The 21,826-nt window shown below is 40.4% G+C and overlaps 1 protein-coding gene across 1 annotated transcript; it reads left to right on the top strand.

Annotated features, from left to right (window-relative positions):
• Positions 1-1,571: 1,571 nt before the first annotated feature.
• Positions 1,572-17,457, top strand: LOC122781960 (leucine-rich repeat-containing protein 75B-like). The gene is made up of 4 exons (XM_044046092.1): positions 1,572-2,169; positions 6,647-6,775; positions 11,335-11,447; positions 16,391-17,457. Exons 1-4 carry the CDS (start codon positions 1,882-1,884, stop codon positions 16,395-16,397), a joined length of 537 nt encoding a protein of 178 aa, XP_043902027.1. The 5' UTR covers positions 1,572-1,881; the 3' UTR covers positions 16,398-17,457.
• The last annotated feature ends 4,369 nt before the right edge of the window (positions 17,458-21,826 follow it).

Genomic DNA, 21,826 nt, shown 5'->3' with positions numbered 1-21,826 from the left:
ATAATGATGCATGCAACCATTTGTGTGCAGAGAGATGTGACAAAAACCCCGCCCATAAGGAGCTGATTCATCCGAATTCAAGTAAAAGCAGGAACTCTGGGAATGTGGCGGTAGGTAATTAACCCAAACAGAGCCGGTGAGAGCCATTACACTTTAGTACATGGGGATACATCAGGTGCTGAGGGCTTATATGTGGGAGGTGGTATTACCTCAGTCACAGTAGGGAAGGCATTTGGTTTGGTAATGTAATCTATCCACTATATATACATGTGTATATACATATAGTGCTTAACAAATAGCACAGCTGCCTTACATTAACATTTGTTTATGCTTCTGTAATGGTTAATGCACCAGTTTGTAGAAGCTCTTTCACAGAAAAGTTATTGTTGTTTTAAATTGTACTATTTTACAAAAAAATAGTAAAGCACATTATTAGTTCCTGATTGAGATTTGAAATCATAGTTATTTACTTGCAATTCCTTAACAGAAAATGTTGTTTTAGTGGTTGAATGTTATATTTGATTCATGTATGTCTTCCCAGTGAGGCAGGCTCAAATTTGGGCATAAAAAGGCAAATAAATAACATTAACAGCACAAGTTTTTTTTTAAAGATTTTTGCCCCTTTTCATAACAGGTGGTTGTGTAATACATGTGCTGTATATATATATATGTAGTATTTAACTCACAATAGAGAATCATTTCCACTCTATCCCACATCGGTTATAGGATATTCACTTTTATACAAATATGTATTGGGGACATTTTGAATAATAAATACCTTGTTTCTTACATGAAGTTACTGTAAGGGTTCTCGGAATAAATTTTAGCAGTAACAGTGCTACAATAACACGGGTTACTAACTGTGACTGATTGTGTATACAGGATGTGATATGGAAAACCATTTCCACATCTTTTATGTCTTTTTTTAGCTCATAATTTCGACTTTGTATCTCATATTTATGACCTTTTTATCTTATAATTATGACTTTGTGTCTCATAATTATAACTTTTATCTCATAATTATGACTTTGTGTCTCATAATTATAACTTTTATCTCATAATTATGTCCTTTTATCTCATAATCATGATTTTGTGTCTCATAATTATAACTTTTATCCCATAATTATGACTTTTTATCTCATAATCATGACTTTGTGTCTCATAATTATAACTTTTATCTCATAATTATGACCTTTTATCTCATAATCATGACTTTGTGTCTCATAATTATAACTTCTATCTCATAATTATGACTTTTTATCTCATAATTTAAACATTTAATCTCATGATTTAGACTTTTTATCTCATAATCATGACTTTTTATCTCATAATTATAATTTTTATCTCATAATTATGAATTGTTATCTCATCATTTCGATTTACTGTGAGGATATTTTTATTATCAATGTTTTCCCTCTTTTTTCTGGCGGAAATGGGCTTCCATACTGTGATGATGTGAGGTCAGCCAAGAAAAAAGAGCACTCTCTTTCTCTCTCTCTCTCTCTCTCTCTCTGTTTCTTTCTCTCTCTCTCTCTCTCTGTCTGTCTCTGTGTCTCTCTCCTCCTGAGGCTGAGCAGGGCAGGGATGTGATTGGCTGAGGGAAACACCAGCTCTGAATGAGGCAGAGGATGCCGGAGCGCCCGTGCAGCCAGTGAGTTCATAGGCTGGTGCAAAGAGGGGACGTCGCTTTATTCTAGTAAAGCTGCCGTTATCACAGTCCTACCTGGAAACTGAAAAAAAAAGAAAGAAAGAAAAAGAAACACTCTTGTACTGAGGGTAGATGCATATTCCTGCTCGTCCCAGTGTGATGTTCCGGCTGCATGAATGTTGTAAAATCCCTCTCACCACCACCACTTGCACAGACACGTCCTCTCAGGAGTGATGGGCTCCAAGTTGACCAGACAGAGAAGTCTCGATTTTGAGAGCAAACTGTCCAAGAGGAGACGCCAGACAAATGACGTCCCCGCAGACAGCGAGACAAGTGGAGCAGAGAGCAGAGACGTGTTGTTTACCTCTTTGATGCTCAAGTCCGACAAGATACCAGGGATGCTGCGTAAAAGCAACCAGAGCCCGTATGTCAGACGCGTGGCGTGGATCCGGGAAATCCAGAGGCTTTTTCGGGAGCAAAAAAGGGAGCAAGCAGCTGAGGTGCTAAAACTGCTGAGGAAGGTTAGGGCTTGACATTATTTTTGATTTATCAGTTGTTATACTTGACGAAGGAAAGCTGTGTTTGTGTGTCCATATACTTGCACAAAAGTTGTTGTTGTTTTTTATTTCAGTGGTGCATAATTATTTGTCATTTGCAAATCACAAATTTGTAAAAAAGCCAATTAGTTTGATGAGATTAACAGTAGCCATTAGTCATTTGTATTCAAGTAATTCAGCCGGTTTTGAGTTAATCCAATCCTGCAAATGCTTCATCTATATCATTATGTTCAATTATTTTCCACATGTGCGTCATACAGCAGCAGTTTACGCACTGGATGTGTCTAAAGTGCACTGAAATATGACATGTACTCTAGTGATTGAGTAATCTAGTAAACTACCAGTAGCAGGCACTTGAACCCGCAGGTGTCACTATATTAATGATTTCTTTTTTTTTTGAGTTCAAATTTGTTTAATATTTTACTTTTTTTTCTTTCTTTTTTTACAGCTTCTCATAAATGTTTGAAAGCAAACCTTGCCGTTAGGTCGGACACGCCAGAGACTCTTGATTATTCCTGAGGAATAAGAATAAGTAGAATAAGTCTTATTTTGACTTGGTGTGGCTACATTTTAGACCCTGCACAGGGTTTGGCGAGACAACTGGTCTGAAATCGAGTCATGTCCTGGAGCCAGCCAGTTCATGTCCGGAATATTTAGTGAGCTCCAAACAACACTGAAATTTGTCGCCTACACAATTTTGGCCTTTCAGTGTAAAGGTTGTGGCGTTTAAAGAAAAATATAAAGAACCTAAAAAGGTCTGAAGAGACTTAATCTCACAAATGCACATGTGAAGGCACAGTTTGATATATTTTTAAATCACTGTATTATGTCCGTGTTGCACAGCATTGAGCAATCTTTGACCTAGTGTCATTGCTCCCAGCCACTGCTAAAGCAAGTTTTGTGTCCCATCCATCCGACTTTGTGACATAACACCTTCCCCTAATCCCAGATTTCTGAAGATCTATCCAAATAGAAACGGTGTTGAGGTCTCATTCTGAGCTTCCCACTGACTTCTGAGGCATTGACAGTAAAAGCTGGGTCACCTGTCACGGAAACTCCCTGCCCAGAATAAATTATACAGCCGTGTTCAAATTAAAAAGTGAAAACTTTTGTTAACATGTTAATATATCCGTAAAGCATGGAGGATGATGACTCACGCATAGCTTGACTCAAGTGTCTTTCCCTATCTGTTAAAGCAGTCGTTCATATCTTTTTAGGAAAAGCTCTTTTACAGATCATGGCATAGATTTGTTGGTCATGAGCACAGGCGGCTTTTCTCCTTAGCTTGGCATTAAAACTGCTCACGAAGCAGGAATACTCTCGCCATCAGTCACTGAGCTGAAGCCAGAGTGTTGCCACTGTTTTTTTTAAGAAAAGAAAAATACCTGGCAGAAAAGAGCTCCTGTTGTTGTTTTCCAGCTTTTTCCTCTCAGGGATGGATTGATGTGGAGATAGTCGTCTTGTGGTGAAGGATGCTGGAGTATATTTCCTTTGAAAAAAATAGACGACAAATAGATGAGCCTATATTATCTACGTAATAACAGAAAGAAAATTAAAGTTGTAAAGAGAAAGTACAGAAATGCGAAAGTTCTGCAAAAATGACAAATGAAGACTGTGTTCCTTTTAGGGGAGGGGACATGAACTAACAGAAAACCTGAAAGTGCATTTATTTTCCTAAACAAACAATAAAGTGGTGATGAGCATACGAAAACCAAACAATGATCTGTGCCTTTGTGGCTGAGGGGAAAGAGAAAGACACGCGAAGGACAGTTGGACACCGGGCCCCTGCAGGTGTTTCTAGACAACCAAAAAAAGTCTGGCTCCACCCTCCAGGAAATCTACATCACAGCAGGAAACTAAATGCAGTCCAGTGGAAGAGTCACAACAAAGTAAACAGAGGCGAGCAAAGAATTGACACAGTAAGAAGAAAATCACCTTAAAGATCACCTTAAACTAAATCCAAAATCTTGAGGTACAAAACGTCCGGGAATGAATCTTAGATTCTTCAGAACGTATGCAAATTCTAATTTGCTGCATCTCTGTCTCAGACGGTCTCCGAGCTGTCAAGTTGATTAGTTTGTGATCTTCTGGGTATTCATTAGGAAACAAAGAATCAGCACATAGTCATAGTGTTTATGCTGCGGCACGCACGCTGATTAACCATCACTTCTACACTCGGCTGTTATTCCTCTGTTTTGTCTAACTTTAAATATATTTGAATACTAATTCTTTTTGAAACGTAGGCATGTGTTAATGTCTTTGTAGCTCTTTAGGTTCTTGGCGATTTAGAGACAAAGCGTTAAATGTTGTTCGTACTGTTTATCTGAGTTTTTCACCCACGAGGCAAAACAATACAAGTGATTACGTGTTGTCACTTCGTCTTTTGCGACAGAGTAAAGTTAAATTGTGATATACGTGTATTAGGGATGGGATGATACCACTTTTTTGTGTCCGATACCGATATCACAAACTCCAGTACATATACCGATACCGATATTTGTCCGATACAGTCATTTTAGACTATTTACAAACGTATGAAGCCGTTAACAACACATTTGTGCCGAGTCATTTTTGCTGATTTTTATTTAAATGTTTATGTATATATATATGTGTGTGTGTGTGTGTGTGTGTGTATATATATGTATATATATGTATATATATGTATATATATACATAGGATTAGCAATATTACAATGATAGATATGTGAGCAAAAGTGACATATAGTCAAGTGTCACATAAGAAGCTCCTCACAGATCACCGTTGCCCACGGCTGAGCATTTGTGTCTCTGAAACGTCAGATTTCCATTTTTTTATGTGATCCAAACCATTCAGAGATATTTATTCAGCCCCAGACAGAAAGTATAGGTAAACAGAGCTGGAGTTAATTTGTCAGTTGTGACATGTTGCTTCCACTGAGGCAGAAAACTGTGGGACTGGGTTTGTCGCACTGTGCAGCAGATTTAATTGGATTCTAATGAACCGCATGTGTGGGATGATGTTCTGCATCTCCGAGCTCGACACTTTATATTCGGGGGGGGTGGGGTTTCTTCTTTTGATGTGGCAGACATCAGATTAGATATGCAGCTTTCACAAGGACATTTCTAGCGAGATCTGAAGTCCATGCATGTTTACACACGTCCTGTTGATGGGAAGAAGGAAAACATTCAACGCTCTTGGGATTTTCTTTGCAGCTTCATCTGCGAATTCGCCACAGCGCTGCACAAAAACAGTCACACCTGATGCTGCACTACACGATTAACACACGGCACATCATTACTGGAGAGCAATTTTCTCTCTCGTCTCCCATTTCTGGACACACTCAGTGTCCATCGTCTGCAGTAAATGAGGTGTGTTGCGGGGCGGCTGGTCTGGAGGGTAGCCCAGCACCAGGGAATCCCACAGAGCTCCACTGTGATAAATCAAGCCAAAAGCTGGAGGAGGAGAAAATGCTGATGGGAGTTTTCCCCGTTGCTTCCACTGAGCCCTGAAGTGTTTGGGATGTCTTATAGAGCATGTTTTACACAGCGGCAGCCTGCAGCCTACTATTTGAAAGGCTTTTCATTTTCCATAGAGCTGATAGTATTTACTCTTCAGCTTGTACAGGTTTACGTGGCAGTAAGCACTCACTGCTGTAAACAACAGGGTTCTTGTGGTTATGCGAAGGGTAAAACAATATCCATCAGGAGGTACACCATGTGTTAGCGAGAAGAAAGCATTTGACTTCCTTCTCCGTGCCCTAAAAAATGTAATTATCTGAATATGCCGTCGCTCCGCTGTTTTGTTGCTGCTCACTTATAATCTAATCTTCTCATGATCTAATATAATTGAGGTTGTTATTCAAGTGTTTCTCATGTTGTCCTTATCTGTTCAAGCTGTAGTCTGCAAACACTTTTTGTCATCGTTAAATGAAGTTGTCTGGAATACAACTTGGCAGTGCCTGTGTGTTTCATTGACGCGGTGATTCAGATATCATGTATTCGGTGTCAGTGAAAGATCCTCTGTCGTGCTCTCTCTCTCTCCTGTGTGTTTTGAGGACGGAGTTTTGATGGGAGAGCAGACGGGAGCAGGTGGAACGTATTGTCTGCATCAGCTGCGACGTAATCTGCTGCAGCGACCTTTCCCAGACTTTTATATTGCAGTTTCAGTTTCAGTTGATGCCTCACCACATGCATGTGAGTCAGCCATAGAGATTTCAGACTGCCACATTATGGGTGCTTCTCAAATAGTAAGGTCCTTATAATTTAAACCCTTAAATTTCATCTTGGTTCACAAACCTCAAACCTTATCAGTTCACAGCCTGATAAGATGTCAAGATGATAGGGGAGCAATATATTTAAAAAAAGAAAAGAAAAAACAAATAAAACAATAACAGTTAAACATTGAGTTATAAGCCCAGACATGACTCATCACATCACTCTCATTTTGTCCCCTCCCTCTCAGGACTTGGGCCTCCAGGGGTCTTCACTCAACGACATCTTGTACAAGAATGCAGCTTTCCTCAACCTGGTCGACCCCATTTCCCACGAGCTGCTGCTCAGTCTGGCCCGAGACCTGCAATGTCCAAAAAGGGTAGGAGTCATGAAAACCTGTCTCTTTGTTTACAATGGAACAGATCAGGCAGGGTAATTAATGCTGATGTCTATTTGTCAAGCTTTATTTCAAGCACCGTGTTTATTGTCGGGCTATTATTGTGATGTCAGTTTGCTATAAACAAAGCTCATATGGCCTTTTACTATGACGGGATCCTGCATACTACTCACAGACTTGTCATATATTCAGTCTTGTATAAAGTACCTAAAAGGGATACTTTTTAAGTAAAAGTCTTAAATAATATGCAGTTTACTGTAGTTAAGTGTCAAAAGTAATTGTCAGTAACAAAAATAGTTAGAGGGACTGTAGTGAAGTAAAAGTGAAAGTTGTGAATATGTGAATAACAAAGTAAAGTACAGATACGTGAATTTTGTACTTAGTACAAAGTACAGTAACACAGTATTTGTACTTTGTTACATTGCAACACTCCATATATTAATTCACTTTATCACAGATTAAAGGTCCAGTGTTTGCGAATTAGTGACATCTAAGCAAGAGACTGTACGAGGAAACTACAATGACCTGTTAACACTCTTTCACAACTCTCTTCACTCATCTACTCTCTCTACTTAGTGAATGATTGTAGGTTTGAGTTTGTCTTCCAAGGAATGTTTCGCTAATTAGCCACAGAGGCACACACACACACACACACACACACACACATATTGCAAGTCCAAATGTTTAAAATGTGGAGTTTGGTCGAGAGGTCAGGGATAAATGGCATGGCCAAAGGGAGTTGCCGTGTCAGGGTTTGACTGCAGCAGCACTTGTGGTCTGCCCCTGTGTTCTAGAGGCTAACATATGCAGTGGCTGTGCTCCAGCACTTGTTGCTGTGTAAGGTTAGTGGTTAAGATGTGAGCAGTGGTCATCAAGCTGAGGTCAACATGCACTGGAGGTCTCTGGCACGGACAGTGAGAGCGACAGGTGGCCGATGGGCTCACACTGGACAGGCTGGTGCTTCTGTTGTGTCACAGCTGTCTCACACTGAAAAATGAAGAAAATCCGTTATAAACCATACTGTATATAAATAAAGTAAATTATTCTCACAGGCAACAGGCAACATGGTCTAAAGTAAAAGACATGATAGCTATACTATACTTTCTACAGTATTTTATTGTTTTATTGTTTGTTTTATTGTTTGTTTTCTGGCCTATGATGTCACATATTTTATTTGTCTTATTTATCTCTGTTGTACAGCGCTTTGTTTCAGCTGCTGTTGTTTTTTTTAAAGTGCTTTATAAATAAAGTTGGACTGGATTGGATAAATGGGGTAAAAGGACAACAATTCTGTCTGTGTATCTGGGTTTTTCTGAATGCCTAATGTTTATGGTTTATTCATATCAAGGATGCACAAAATGCAGATTTTCTGTCATTGAGACCGATTCTGTAATTATTCAAATGAAGGTCAGATTTATGGCTGATTAAAATTAAGACAGACACTGTGATTTATCCAGATCAGGAGTCGTCTCATCTGCTTGCAATTTGCCGTACAAATCAAACACATTATAATTCCAATTCCATTTTAAATCGTGGCTATGTGAGGCTGAAGAAGCAGCTCGGAGGAGCTGTAAAACGTTATCTAATGTCTGGAGAGGATGGGCTTCTTTGAGATAAAGTCGCCGTGGTCTAGTTTTTACTTAATGGCCTCTGCTGATAATCACCTGTAAGAAACTGATCTCGTCTGCGTTTACTGTGGCAAGGAAAGCCCAGGAGGAAGAAAGGGAATGGTGAGTTGTGAGTTGGCAGCAGTGTTCTCCTGACTGGCTGGCAACGGGGCAGGATACTATGTCAGACGTGACAAGGATGTAGAGAGGCAGTGTTCTGGATTTAAGGCCTGGCAGCTGCTGTGGCCACTCCCCCCATACACTGAGACTGATTCAGATCAGATTGACTTTTCAAGGACAGTAATTCTAATTATATATTACTGTGCAGTAACAGTTATGTAAACAGTGTTTTGTAAATAAGGATGTAATGTCATTTCTATCGTAATAACAAAATACTAGCCTGGTGGTAGTTATGGAAAATGTGTGTGTTATATATAGAAGGGTAAATGTCAGTGTTAAAATATGTAAAACATTCTCATGTAGAGGGATTTATTGATTTATTATGGTACTGACGGCAGCCTATAGTAATTCTCATGAGCCAACTACAATCACATTACTTTGGAAATAACATGGTATTAATGTAATGCTTATCTTACTACCATACTGACAATATTTGAGATTAACATTGTCATTGCCAAGCTAGAAATTGCATTATTGTTTAGACATTATTGCCATAATACTACCTCACTATTCAAAAGCTATTACCATCTTGGCACTGGACTGTACCTCATGGGTATCCATCCATCCATTATCTACTGCTTTATCCTCCACCAGAAGGTCGCCAATCTCACAAAAATATTCCATCTCACTTTTTTACATTGATTTGTTGCACTATTATGCAAGTTTACTCAACAGTTGCAACCAACTTTCCCTGAGCATTCAGGCCAAAGAAATATGACTTCTGAAAAGATGTAATTGTAATTTAGCCGACTTGTGCCAAGTATAATGGACATTTAACAAGGATGTAAGACTTGAAGTACAAACTCTAAGCTTAACTTCATTTAATTTTAATTTAAAATTAAGGTAAACAGCAATGAAGACTTTAGCGAGGTAAAAGGTAGCTTCAGGTATTTCTTTCCACCGCTTGCTAGTTGCTTAAGTTACCTGTTGCCTCCATTAGCTGTGATGTGGCTGCTCTCCCACTTCTTTAACTGTTGTTTGTGCCTTGTCTTTTTGGGGAAACTCCCCCACGTTTTGTTTTCATTTTCAGCCATGGCATCCCGCTGCACTCTGAAACAAACAGGGCGTGGAATGAGAAATCCACGGCACCGCCCATAGTTCATTATGATTGGTTGATTGCCATTTCTTTATGGGGCGAGCATGGAAATTGTGTGATTTGGCTGATGGAAAAAAGAAATTAAACACAACACGTGCCCTGCAGATGACACCGCGACCTCTCTGATCTGGCAGATTGTCTTCACGATCTAATACCGTCACATCGCCCACAGGTACAGCTAATTTGACGTATGTGTTCTTGTAATGCCTTTGCGTTTACAAACCTGATGATGCATTCCTAACATTGCTGTGTTTATATTAGGAAGGACACCACGACTAGCTATTTGTCTACATACTTAGCGCCGAGAGACTCCAAGAGAAGCTGAGCTTCCCTGGAAGCGATGCTTTTGCCACATTTGTCCGATCAATGTTGAGCTCACTGCAGTGAAAAAAAAACCCTATTCTGTGTTGTCCCATAGAGAACAGTCAACAACACAGTCATGTGTACCACTGTAACGCTATAGTTACAGTGATTCTTCCACACGACAATACGTTCACATTGTGAGTCACTATGTGTTGCTGTGACATTGTGCCCAGTCATCCAAGTGACAGAAACAGCAGCGCTGAACATTTTATAAGTATGAGGCGTGTTTTGTTTGATGCCCAAGAACACAAGAGGCGGTGGGGATGCCTAATCGCCTGAAGGTAAATTGCTTGTGCCTTTTTCTCTCTCTCTCGCTCTCTCTCTCTCTCGCCACATTGCCACTCTTCTTGTTGTTGTGTTGTACCATTAATTAGATTTAGCGCGCTCAGCGCAAACCATTCCGTTTAAAACCTTTACCGGGGGAGGAAGAGAGAGAAGGGAATGTAAAGAGGAGGTGGAGACACAGAGGCAGACTGAGGCAGAGGGTGAAAGGAAATTAACGTTTTTGAGGAAAATGTTTGAAGCAGCTGTTTTCAAACGGCATGAAAGAAACACTTTGTTGCCAAGTCAGCATCAGTACATTAGCTTGCAGGAATGAAGAGGCGGAGATCTGACATTCAGCGCATGTGACGGAATTTACTCTGTACACCATTTTGAAGATCATTTTCTATTTTTATCATTAAACCCAAAAGCCATAATTGTATGTTTACAACTGCAATATGTAACTTTTAGTGTGTGTGGTTTTCTTTCTTGTCAGTGATGTTATTCTCCTCATGTTTGTTGTGTTTGAACAGAAAAGATGTAACATTACTGTGTTATGTTGTGTCCGGACTGAGGGAGAGTTTATGTATCTGTAGCCATGTTTCTATTATGGTACGGTACAGTTTGGAACGGTAAAGCCCTGGCTCAGGCTTGCGTTTCGACTGAGATACGTAGCGTGAAGTTGTACCGTGCACCGACAACAAACAACGGACAAGGGAAGGGAAATGAAAAATGGAACAGTTGGGGCCGGTTATTTTGATATTATTTCTAATGGAAAAAAATGCAGTTGCACTGCGTGGAAACACATATTTATGTTTTTTGAGGAGTAGAATTCACTCTTTTGTCGTCACTTGTGTTTTCAGACCAGGAAACACAGAAAGAGTCATATGGAGCTGATACGCTCAATCAGCATTGTAGAACTCCTTTGACAATGATTTGAATGACACCGACTTGATTTGCTTATGAAAACAGATGAGGTCGGAGGACTTCTTGGGCTCACATGAGGTTAATAAGAGGTTTGTTGTGCTTTGCAGGAGACTCACTCCTTCAAGTCCACCAACAAGATCTGCCGCCAGCTGCTGTACCACCTGACCCCTCACTCCAAGTGGACGAGGCACAGCGTGCCCAGGAGAAAGTCTCAGGCTTGGTGAGTTCATCCTCTACACTGTGTGAACTGATATCACGTTATATGCATCCTCACCACGAGCATCAGAGCCTCTCATAATCCTCCGCAGAGCATTTCCTAATACTGGTGTGACTCAGACGAAGTCATTTGCCTGTTTCTGGGAAGAATTTCCTTCAGGGTTTTAAAGTTGCACTTGAGATTACATGGTAATCAGGTTTTATGGGTCTGATGTGCTGTTTAAGTGGTTATTTCATGGGAAACACTCTTGCATGCTTCCTTGGATTTCATCCCATGATGAAGACATATTTCTTTGACTACATGGCATAATTTCTTCTCAAATGCTTGGTGTCATCGAGGCAGAAAACAACCCAGGAGGATAACGTGATCCTCGGTTTAAAATACGAGTGGTGACACTGCAGAGTGTGAACGTCTCTATCCTGCTGACCTGAGGTTATTACTGCTGCAGTGGAAGGCTAACAGTTTCCATCACATGCAGACATTCTGGAGTGTAATTTCAGTGGCACAGAATGAAAAAGAGGAAGAATGTTCATGCACAGTAATAACACTGGGAAAGTCTTATGGACCCAATGGATCATGTGATTAACAGCTCTAATCAACCCCCTCTGCTGCGATTAGTGCTTGGCAAAGTTTTTTTTTAATCAGAGAAAACGAGATAAGTTAGTCTTGCGCCATGCACAGTGGAACAACAGAGTGTGATATTAGGTTTCGGAAGTAAAATAGGTGAAGGTAAACATTATTTTCGACAATGTGGGAAGTTGTTTTTGGCTCCTCATTGAAAAGCAAGACACCTGGTATAAAAGATTTATCGCTGACATTTTTTTGTGTATCCCAGAGTTCTAAAAATGTCTTCATGAAGGGAGCGGTTGCTAAGCTGCATCTGTGGTGTCCATGTTAAAAGATGCTGTGTACCAGCTTCTTGTACACAAGAACAAAAACAATAACTTGAGTATTGTCAGAGAAAAGCAGGTCTCAGGTAGCGGCGTTTGCTCTCAGACAACAAGGGAGGCTCCGCTTCCTCTAAAATGTGGTCAAATATGTACAGTGTTGTATTTACAGTTCAATACTGAACTGGCGCAAGAATGCAACGTGTTACTAATCACGTTCACATCAATTCAGATCACTGATGACGGATTGTCTTAGGTGATTTTTGTATTCCCGTAGCAGCCTCCGCATTAACGCCACTTGAAGCTCAGCTTCAACTGTTCTCTATTTTTCACTGCGGTGAGCTCAACAGTGATTGGACCAATGCGGCAAAAACATCACTTCCAGGGAAGCTCAGCTTCTCTTGGAGCCTCTTGGAGCTAAGGCTGTAGACAAATAGCTGGTCGTTGTAACACTATAATAGAATTCCAGTTTTACATAATTGTCACATTTCCTCGTTGTAGTTGTTCGTTTGCAGGATTGAGTAGAGGAATGAGAATTAGAATTAAAAGTATAGGATGTGATGAAAAAAAACATTTGGCATTGCAGATAGGATAAATAGTTTGAAGTGGAAGAATAGGAAATTTATACTATCGTTATAAATCTTCAGGTACTGGAATGACTAGAAAGATGCCAGCTCCCCCTGTGGCACTTTAAAATAAATCACTAGGACTGTATGTTGTGAGCCAGACAGCATGTTCACTGCGCCCCTGTGAAATATTAATGATCTTCCCCAATTATGATTATACACATCATAAAAATCCACCACAACCAACCTAATGTAAGTGCTGTTTTTATTGTGATGAGCAATAAAAAATTATATTGTCAACGCAACACTGGCAGTAAATTGTTTTCTGGCATTAATGAGATTATATTTACTGATGAAATGTGATGAAAAGAAAATTAGTTTAGCAAAATTCCTGAGGTGACAAATTGATGTAGAATTAGTCAGTGATGCAATTTGTTTTTTTCCACACGTCCCACTCTGCAGTCAAAACACTTTCAGACCTGTTACTGTCGTGACAAAAAACAGCCTCACGCCATTCTCTCTCAGCATTAATGTTTACACTTAAAATTGCAAGCATGACCTGCTCTGACAACAAACTGAGTATTTGTGGAAATAAAGGAGCGACACAGGGATGGAAATGTGAAAATGCCGTGTGAACAATTCAAACAAAACTCCAATAAGGCAACAGGTACGTTGTTGATGATCGTGATAATTATGAGGCTCCCTCTCCCTCAGCAATTAAGCCAGATTGAAAGATTATTTTGACAGCTTGAGTTCCATCCCCAACCAAGTCTCTTGGTTGCAATGTTTTCGAAAGAACGCTCAACAAAACAATAAGACACACTCTCCCAGTTTGCTCATTATACAAACACAGCTCTGCTTCTCTCACGGCCTCAAACAGCAGCACGTTGCTGTGGGACCCTTTCTCTTCTCTTCTCTTCTCTTCTCTTCTCTTCTCTTCTCTTCTCTTCTCTTCTCTTCTCTTCTCTTCTCTTCGCCTGCAGAAAGCGATGCGTTTCAAATGAGGCTTTAGGACATCGGTTACATTGTTCCAGATCCTTTTCTGCATTTATCCATCTCCTCTCTTGACTTTGTACTATGCCTGTTTTTCTTCTCCTTCTTCTTGTTTTTTTTTCCTTCTAACCCCCTTGATTTCTCTTATTTTAAAAATTCCTTCTCGCATCGATTTTCTTCTCCCACTCCTCTTCTCCTGGGGGATTTGGCTCCCTCCATCTTCTGAGAATCCATTTTGTTCAACAGTTGCCACACATCACTGTTCTGCAGTTTGAGCTGCGGCTCTGGGGAAATGCTCTGTCAGACAGAGGGAGAGAAAATTACTGCAAGGTTGCCAATTAGAAGTCTCGTATCCCCGCCCCCTTTTTTCTACTTTGGTCCAAATCTGCTTAGAATTTATTCTGTAAAATATTTAATAACGGAAAACCTGTTTTCTTTATGACAAATCCAGAAATTTGCTCCAGCCTGCTCTCAAACACTAACTCAGTTTGATTTTGTTTCATAAGATATATTTGATTGGTAAATTTAGATACAGATAACACATTAATCGTAACCCAGGCTTTATTTCTGCGGTGCTTTATAAGGCTGTAAGTGCAACGCCTGTGTGTCGCACTCACTTTATTATCAAGGCAATTTAATTTGACTGAGAAGTTCAGTATCCCTGATTCCCTAGAGAGGATTTTTAATGTGATTGTGAATGGTATTGAATTTCTGATTCAACAAGCTCGAGCAGATTTGTAAGAGAGTAGACTCCAATTTCGACTTGATTGCTTGTCTTTCCTGCGAGATAATAATTGATGATAACAGCATTACTATTGCAGACGTCAGTATATTTAAAGAAATTACTGTGGTTAAGTTCAAGCAGTGGGAGGAATACTGATTCCCCTTGTTATCATTTTATTTACAAAGAAGCTACTAAAAAGGAATCTATGCCCAGTATTTTCTTTTTCTATGTGTGGTTCTTTGCATTATAAAGCATTGTTCAGGTATTGTTAGGCTTTACCGATGTCTCTATATTCACTCATGCAAATTATGATGGTGAGAGTGAAGCGAGTTGTGGCGGTGACAGCTGTTCGGGCAGGTGTCACCGGCTGTGGGTGTGCGTTGCTATTCTGCCTGAGTCACGATGATGTGACCCAGACGTTGCACTTCTCAGACTTTTCCTCCCACAGCCCCCACGGTGACGGTCAGTCCAAAAGTGATTCCATTACTTTTATGCATCTTCATGTGCAGCCGTAGTTCGAAAAATTGTTTTTTGTTGTTTTTTTTTTACAAACACCGACTGAAAACGTCCAGAAAACAAGAAACTAATTCAATAACATCTGCTAACACGTTGTATTTAATGTTGCAATGAAGGCATGAGGGAACACCAGCGCTGTACAAAGACTTTGTTGCTGTAGATTTTCCAGGTTTCGACATGACTTGACTGTTTATTTTGCTGATTGATTTTTACTCTGCTCTCGGCACTGACCATGTCACACAACCAACTTTTTCAGAAAGTCTCATCTGGGGGCCATTTGTACTGTTGTTCTTGTTTGTTGAATTTGAATGATTAAACTGGGGTTTGATATAAAAACCAGATGCTGACACTCTGATCTCTGACCAAGATCTGTTGTTAATTGCTGTTAATCACACTGGTGTCCACTTATACTGTATGTTTCATGATTTATCGTCTATTTTCCTCTAAATGGGAAAGTATTTTACAACATTGTCATCAGGTTCTATTGAAGAAGAAGCGCTGAAACTAGTTTGAGACCATGAAGTCCTCAGGAAAAAATGTTTACTGATGTTATGAATCGATTAAGAAGTTGGATAGTTTCCCATCCAGACTTCCATTCACCCCTTGATGACTAACTCCTTTCTACTCCATTCTACTTACTTGGCTTCACTTTTCAAGCCAGAAGTCTATGTCGGAAGCAATTTGACCATTCAACAAGCACTCCTGATGAAGCTGCTCAAATGCTCGGATTCCACTGTCGCTCAGGGACTCAGTCACAAATCCACTAACAGGTCCCAACTTTCTTCCCTAGAGGAACTGCTCTTCCTCTCCTCCACCTCTTCCTCCAGCTACCAAAACCCATCACCTGGCTCTCTGGCCATGATATATTTGAATTCCTCTTCAACAACTCAGTCATGTGCCATATCCAGCGGTTCCCAGTGGCTGTTCAGATTCAACTCCCAGGTGCTGACAATGAAATGAGACTAAAATAGCCACTTGATGTTCAGGCCCCAGTGACCCACAATGTGACTCTCTCCACTTTAAAATGCATGTCTTCCCTTTTTATCAATGTTTTTTTTAAAGCTGCAGTGCAGCAACGTTTATCCCACCATAACGCTGAAGGAACTGTTTTGGGGTTTTATTTTGGAACAGCAGAATCCACTTCTGAAACTTTTCATGTCCTTAGTCATTCTTCAACCTGAGCTAAAATGAAATGAATGCCTTTTCACACTGTGTTGCCGTCTGCCGTCATAATGATGCATATGTCTTATTTCTGAACAGGCGCTGACTCAGCATGTCCGACCTCTGCACTGCCTCAAAGGTCAACCCCTAAGGCGTAGGCAAACGATTCTACAAAACTATATATTTAAGGTTTCTTAAGAGTTTGTCTTCCGCACTCACATCTCTATTTGGATTAGAAGTGGTCCACTTGACTGCACGCAGCACTCCATCTACTTTCTGTTTGACCTCCACTTTTAATAGGGACTTAAAGATCTTGCCACCGTCCTCATCCATGAATAATTGAGGGCTTCTCGTGGTGCAGACACAGATGCTGGAGGATGTGGGGAAGAGAGGAAGGAGGGAGAGAGATGCTCAGTATTCATTTCTCCACTCTTAGGGGCAATAAAGACATTAATTATGATAAAAAAAAAGAAACTGTGTTGATCGGCACACACATAATTTAACAGTTTTTTGTTTGTTTTTTAATCATGCACGCTGATTTCAATGACAGCATTTCTAGACTTCCATTTTAACCCCTCTTAACCTGTCATTGATTAGATTGGATTTAAGTGTAAATCTGCTGCTGCTGCTGCTGCTGCTGCTGCTTGAGAATAAAATAAACAAGGATTCATGATGATCTGTGGGTGATGAGTCTTTAAGGGATTATAAATACACACACACACATACTATTAAGCCCCCCAGTTAGTGTTGAGAGTCCTGCATTCGGCTGCCGGTTTCATAACCGTGCCTTGACATAATACAGCAGACACAGGAGAGCACACTCCTCCATGATACGCAGTTATGTAACGCAAACTGTTTTCGACGTGTTCTGTCGCAGTGTTTCTTTCCTCCTCGGCATCCAGTTTGTCGCCTCAAATCAAATCATGTGGTGAATTTATAGCTCGGCGGTGGAGTACATTTTGCATTTTCCACGCTGCACACTGGCATTATGGTACATTGTGCGCCGAGCAGTTTCATAATCGTTGGCACGGCGGTGGGAGAATGCTTTGATCTGTGGTCGGCAGTCACATCTCATTAGGTGTAATCCACGTCACCTCCATGTTGTTATTTTTGGTGTTAACTCAGGATAGTGGAGTGGATTAAAGTGCACCTTTTCCTTTGTGCAAAAGAAGGGAATCATTTAAATTAAGATTTTGCTCCTTTTTTTATGGATTTGTGTCTAATTTCAACGATGCTGGATCCTATCTCTGCTTTCAGTTTGCTCTGTGTTGACATCGGCGTTGCAACTTCTCCCCAGGCTTCAAATTCAAAGTTAGCACGAACCAAGTGAGTGATCTGAGATGTCATAACACTGCACAGACCCGAGCTGATCCACGGACGACATACAATGGCAGAAGCCTTAATCACCCCCATTCAGTGAACGTTTCACTAAAAGTTAATCCAAATGAGCTCTCTGGCTTTTCTTCCCTTCCCCAGAATATGGGCCATTATCCCTATTAAACTGGAGCACACTGGATAGAATGTGCAATCACCACTTTCATGTTTTCCCAGAACATTTGCCTTTAGTGAGACAGAAAATGTCATTTCACCAAGGTTTTTGCTGAGTGACTGTAAAGGATTCTTATTAAAAATGACCTAAGTGGTGAGAGTCACATCGCTCTGCAGCCGGCACAAAGAAGCTGTCCTTTACCAGCTCACTTTTCAAACACGGGTTTGTACGTGGAGCCTCCCACGGCTGAGCCAGACAAGTGCACATTTATTATACAAATGCCTGGAGGCAAAACAGCTCCAATCGACCGGACAGAATAAACAAGTCAAGACCAAAGCGTTGATGAAGCAGACATTGATCCGGCCGATCCCACGAGTCTGTGAAGCGGCATCCACATCTAATGTTTCTCAAGTGCTTTTATTTCCACTGAAATGAGTCAAACGTCTCTCTCTGCGTACGTTCAGCAGGAAATACATTTGAATGTGTGACACAAGAGATTCTCTTCTTAGCTGAGATAATATTTACATGCAGGACTTTTAACCAAGAGAGTGACAGACTTTACTGTGTCTTCATTTTCATTGTAGCTTCATATTTAACATTAAACGAGATCATGATGATTTATAGTTTGGAGTCACTGTGTGTTCTTATTAGAAGAGATTTACTTCACATTTTGTGTAAAACACTGTCGGACATTTTTCTCTTTGACATGTTGTTTTTATAATAGAGATTAACCGAGAAGAAGATCAGCAGATTAATGAGTATTAGAAACATTCTCTGCTTTCAGCCTTCATAGGATCAATCTTCTCTAATAGCTGTCAGAAGCAAAGAAGCATATTTGTTCGACCAAGCCAGACAGTTCTTTTCAACACACCTTTTGTTGTTAAATCGCGCAGTCAATGAACATATAACCTTTAACAGGCTCTCGTGTCTCTTGATGTACTGATTCATGAGAGGAAATGAAGGGCCGTTTTTTTATTATTATTTTTCATCTCTTCTTCTCTTTGATCACCAAAATGAGTCGTGCTGGTGTGATGTGGTAATTGCGAGGCTGATGCAGCTCTTATCATCTGGCTCACACAGCCCCCAGAAGAAAAGCAATCCTGATGAAGGTAAACCCTTCCAAACTGTACTGCGCTGCACTGGAAACGGAAAACATAAAATAAATCATCCGCATCATCATCATCATCATCATCAGTCCTGGCTTGCACTGTGAGTGTGTGAGTGACACACAGTTGTATGACGTGTTACAGTGACAGAAGACAGGTTATACGTTTGCTTGTGTTTCCATGGAGATGCTTCTGCGTCTGTATGAGTGAGGGTCTGTGTATTTGTGTTTGGTCGCTTCTGAAAAAGCCGTCTCTTCTTTTATTTTTTTCTTCGTTTGTTTGTTTTTTGACAGTCTGAAATTGCCAGCTCCTGCACTTTGGCGATGAAAGACATTTTTAAAACAAACGCCATCTGCAAACTCTTTCTGCCTCTGGAAACTATGCTGCCATGCGGCTGAATGTAAACCCACTGTGAGTGGAATGTTTTTTTTTGTTTTTGGATGAGGAGCTGATTTCTCTGTTCTGGGCCTTAAAAGCAGCAGGTTATTTTTCTTGCCTGGCGACAGAAAACAAGAGCTATTTTTGTCTGAAGGGGAATAGTAAGCACCGGCGCTATTACACTTGGTGACTGTCTGTGATACAAGTAACCCCTGCATCCACTGAAAAACACTGTGTGCACTAACCAGGCCAGGGAGTCAGCAGTGGGAAAAATAGTTGCCTTTAAGTCTCTGGGACTTAAGTGTAGCAGAACTGCCACCTTCAGGGACCTTTTTCATTACAGCTAATAGAGCAGGATAGATGCTGGTTAATGAGCCGATGAACAGGCACAGATCCCCAGCCTTTATCCGGAGCAGTGGAGGGACAGTGATGCAACAAGTACATCTGTTGTGCAGTTTTTTTGTAGACGGTTGTTTGTTGAGAGTCTGAATTCTGAGCGAATAATGTTTAAAGTTTGAAATTTTTCCATCCTCCAAGACGATGAGGAGGACATTTCCTTCGGATTGGGACGGCACAGCGCTTTATTGGACGGGAGTCAGTGATGGACTCCCAGTGAGTCAGCATTGTCATACGCAAATATGCTGAAGCTACTAGAGTGCGATGCCTTTAACAATATTTGCCAATAATCAAATTTTTTTTAACAATAGACATCAATAGATCACGGAGGAACGAAAAGAAAGAAGTATTTGAAATTACTATTGGGGGCAACTCCTCTGGTTTAACTGAGGAATCAATGTGTATGAAAGTCAATGAGACAATAAACCTACCTCTCACTTGTGTTATAGTGTCGTTAAACATTTTGCTGAAGAGTTTATAGTCTCAATCTTAGGTTCAGAACTTAAATTCAGCGTGATGTCCATTTTGTAAAGTCAAAGGGGAGATAAAAGTGAGTTTTGGGCATAGAAACAAGGTGCATGGCTGCAGGTGCAGGCGTACGTGTAAGTGAAGTGAAGTGGTGAAGTGTTCTCAGTTAGACCCCTGCTCTTCCAAATATGGTTACTATGGTTTTAAAAAACAAAGATGGTGCGGGCCAAAACACCAAGATTGAGGCTTCGAAATAGCGTTTCAGAAATGGTGGGTTGTTAAAAGCATGAGAATGAGTCACACTGCTGCACTGGGTGACATGTCCCGACGTTACACACTGTTGTGCTCCTAAAATACTCACTCCAGCATCAAATGTGAATTATTTTGCCAATGCAAAATGATCTATTGTGACTGCTCTGACCAGTGAACTGTTTTTGTTTTTTTCTAACAGCAACAACTTGAAGTGCAGATTGAGTGGAGGATTTTTGAGATTGGAAAATACTGATTATTACACCGAATATGATTCTTCAAAATAATGTCACGAAAATGCAGAAAATAAACTTGATCTGCATTTTTAAGCCCTAGAAACATCAGAAGTCTCTTGATTTGGATTCTTCTCCTCAACACCGCAGCTTTAAAACGTGTGAGGCCGTAATCCTCCACACTTCTTCTCTCCCAGTTGTGTTCTGCAGACTTCGCTCGTTCCTCCTGTGATGGAAAGGCACAGCATTCAGTTTCGGCAGCGTGGTGAATCATGTATGCTGACGGAGTCTCTTCTAGTTCTGCATTAAGAGCGTCCGATATACATAAACACCTCTTCAGTGTGATCCTAAGTGGCGTGAAGCAAAAGAAATGGGTATAACAGTAATACTGAAATAACTGGCATGGTTCCATTCTGTTTGTTTGTGGTTATAGCTTTGAACTGTGCCAGGCTCCTACACGCACTTTCAGATATTGTATTGTTTATGATGCAGGGCCTGAGGCAGACAAAATGATGGATTGAGCCGCTCAGTTTTCTTCTTACGATCCGTCTTCAAAGAGACCAATTGATCTGGAACAGAGGGGAACAGAAAATGGGGGGGGTTTGGGAAAAATCACCAAATAGACTTTCTTTATAGTGTTTTGATGCCGTGATGTGTTATTTTGTCAGGAGCATTTTTAGACTGAAATCAAAGTTCACCCTTCGGAGCTGAAAGAGCAAAGGCTTATGTATGGATGAAATTTTAAGGCAGCACAAGGAAGCCATTAGTTATAGCTGGAGTGTTGTGTTCAGGGACACTTGACAAATTTTAAATCTACTTTGAAATCATCCACCCACCTGTAGAATAGTCAGAAAGATAAAGGTCAAATTAACTTCGAAAGCAGTTCCTCCAAAAATGAACAAAATAAATGTATTCTGAAAAACAAGGAGAGAGTCGTGTGGAGCTGAAAGGCTTCATAAATTCATGTGACAATAAAAATGGAAAATACTGGATATTTGCTTATACACTATAGTTTTGAAAATACTGCAATGAATTTCAGAGGTGGGAATGAAAATGGGTTTTAAAATGCATTGGAAAGATTGTTCCAGAGTCTTAGAACTGAGAAGTCTGTGAAACACAACTCAACCTGCGGCTTTGAGGGGCCAGGAGGCCTGGCTGTTCTGTATGGAGGGCTGTGTGAGTTTAACTGTTTAACTGGAAAAAAGGCAATTGATGA

Source organism: Solea senegalensis, linkage group LG15 (genome assembly GCF_019176455.1).
Source record: "Solea senegalensis isolate Sse05_10M linkage group LG15, IFAPA_SoseM_1, whole genome shotgun sequence".
In the NCBI taxonomy this organism is placed as follows: domain Eukaryota; kingdom Metazoa; phylum Chordata; class Actinopteri; order Pleuronectiformes; family Soleidae; genus Solea; species Solea senegalensis.
Note: the sequence above shows the minus strand (reverse complement) of the source record. Positions and strands in the feature narration are given on the sequence as shown.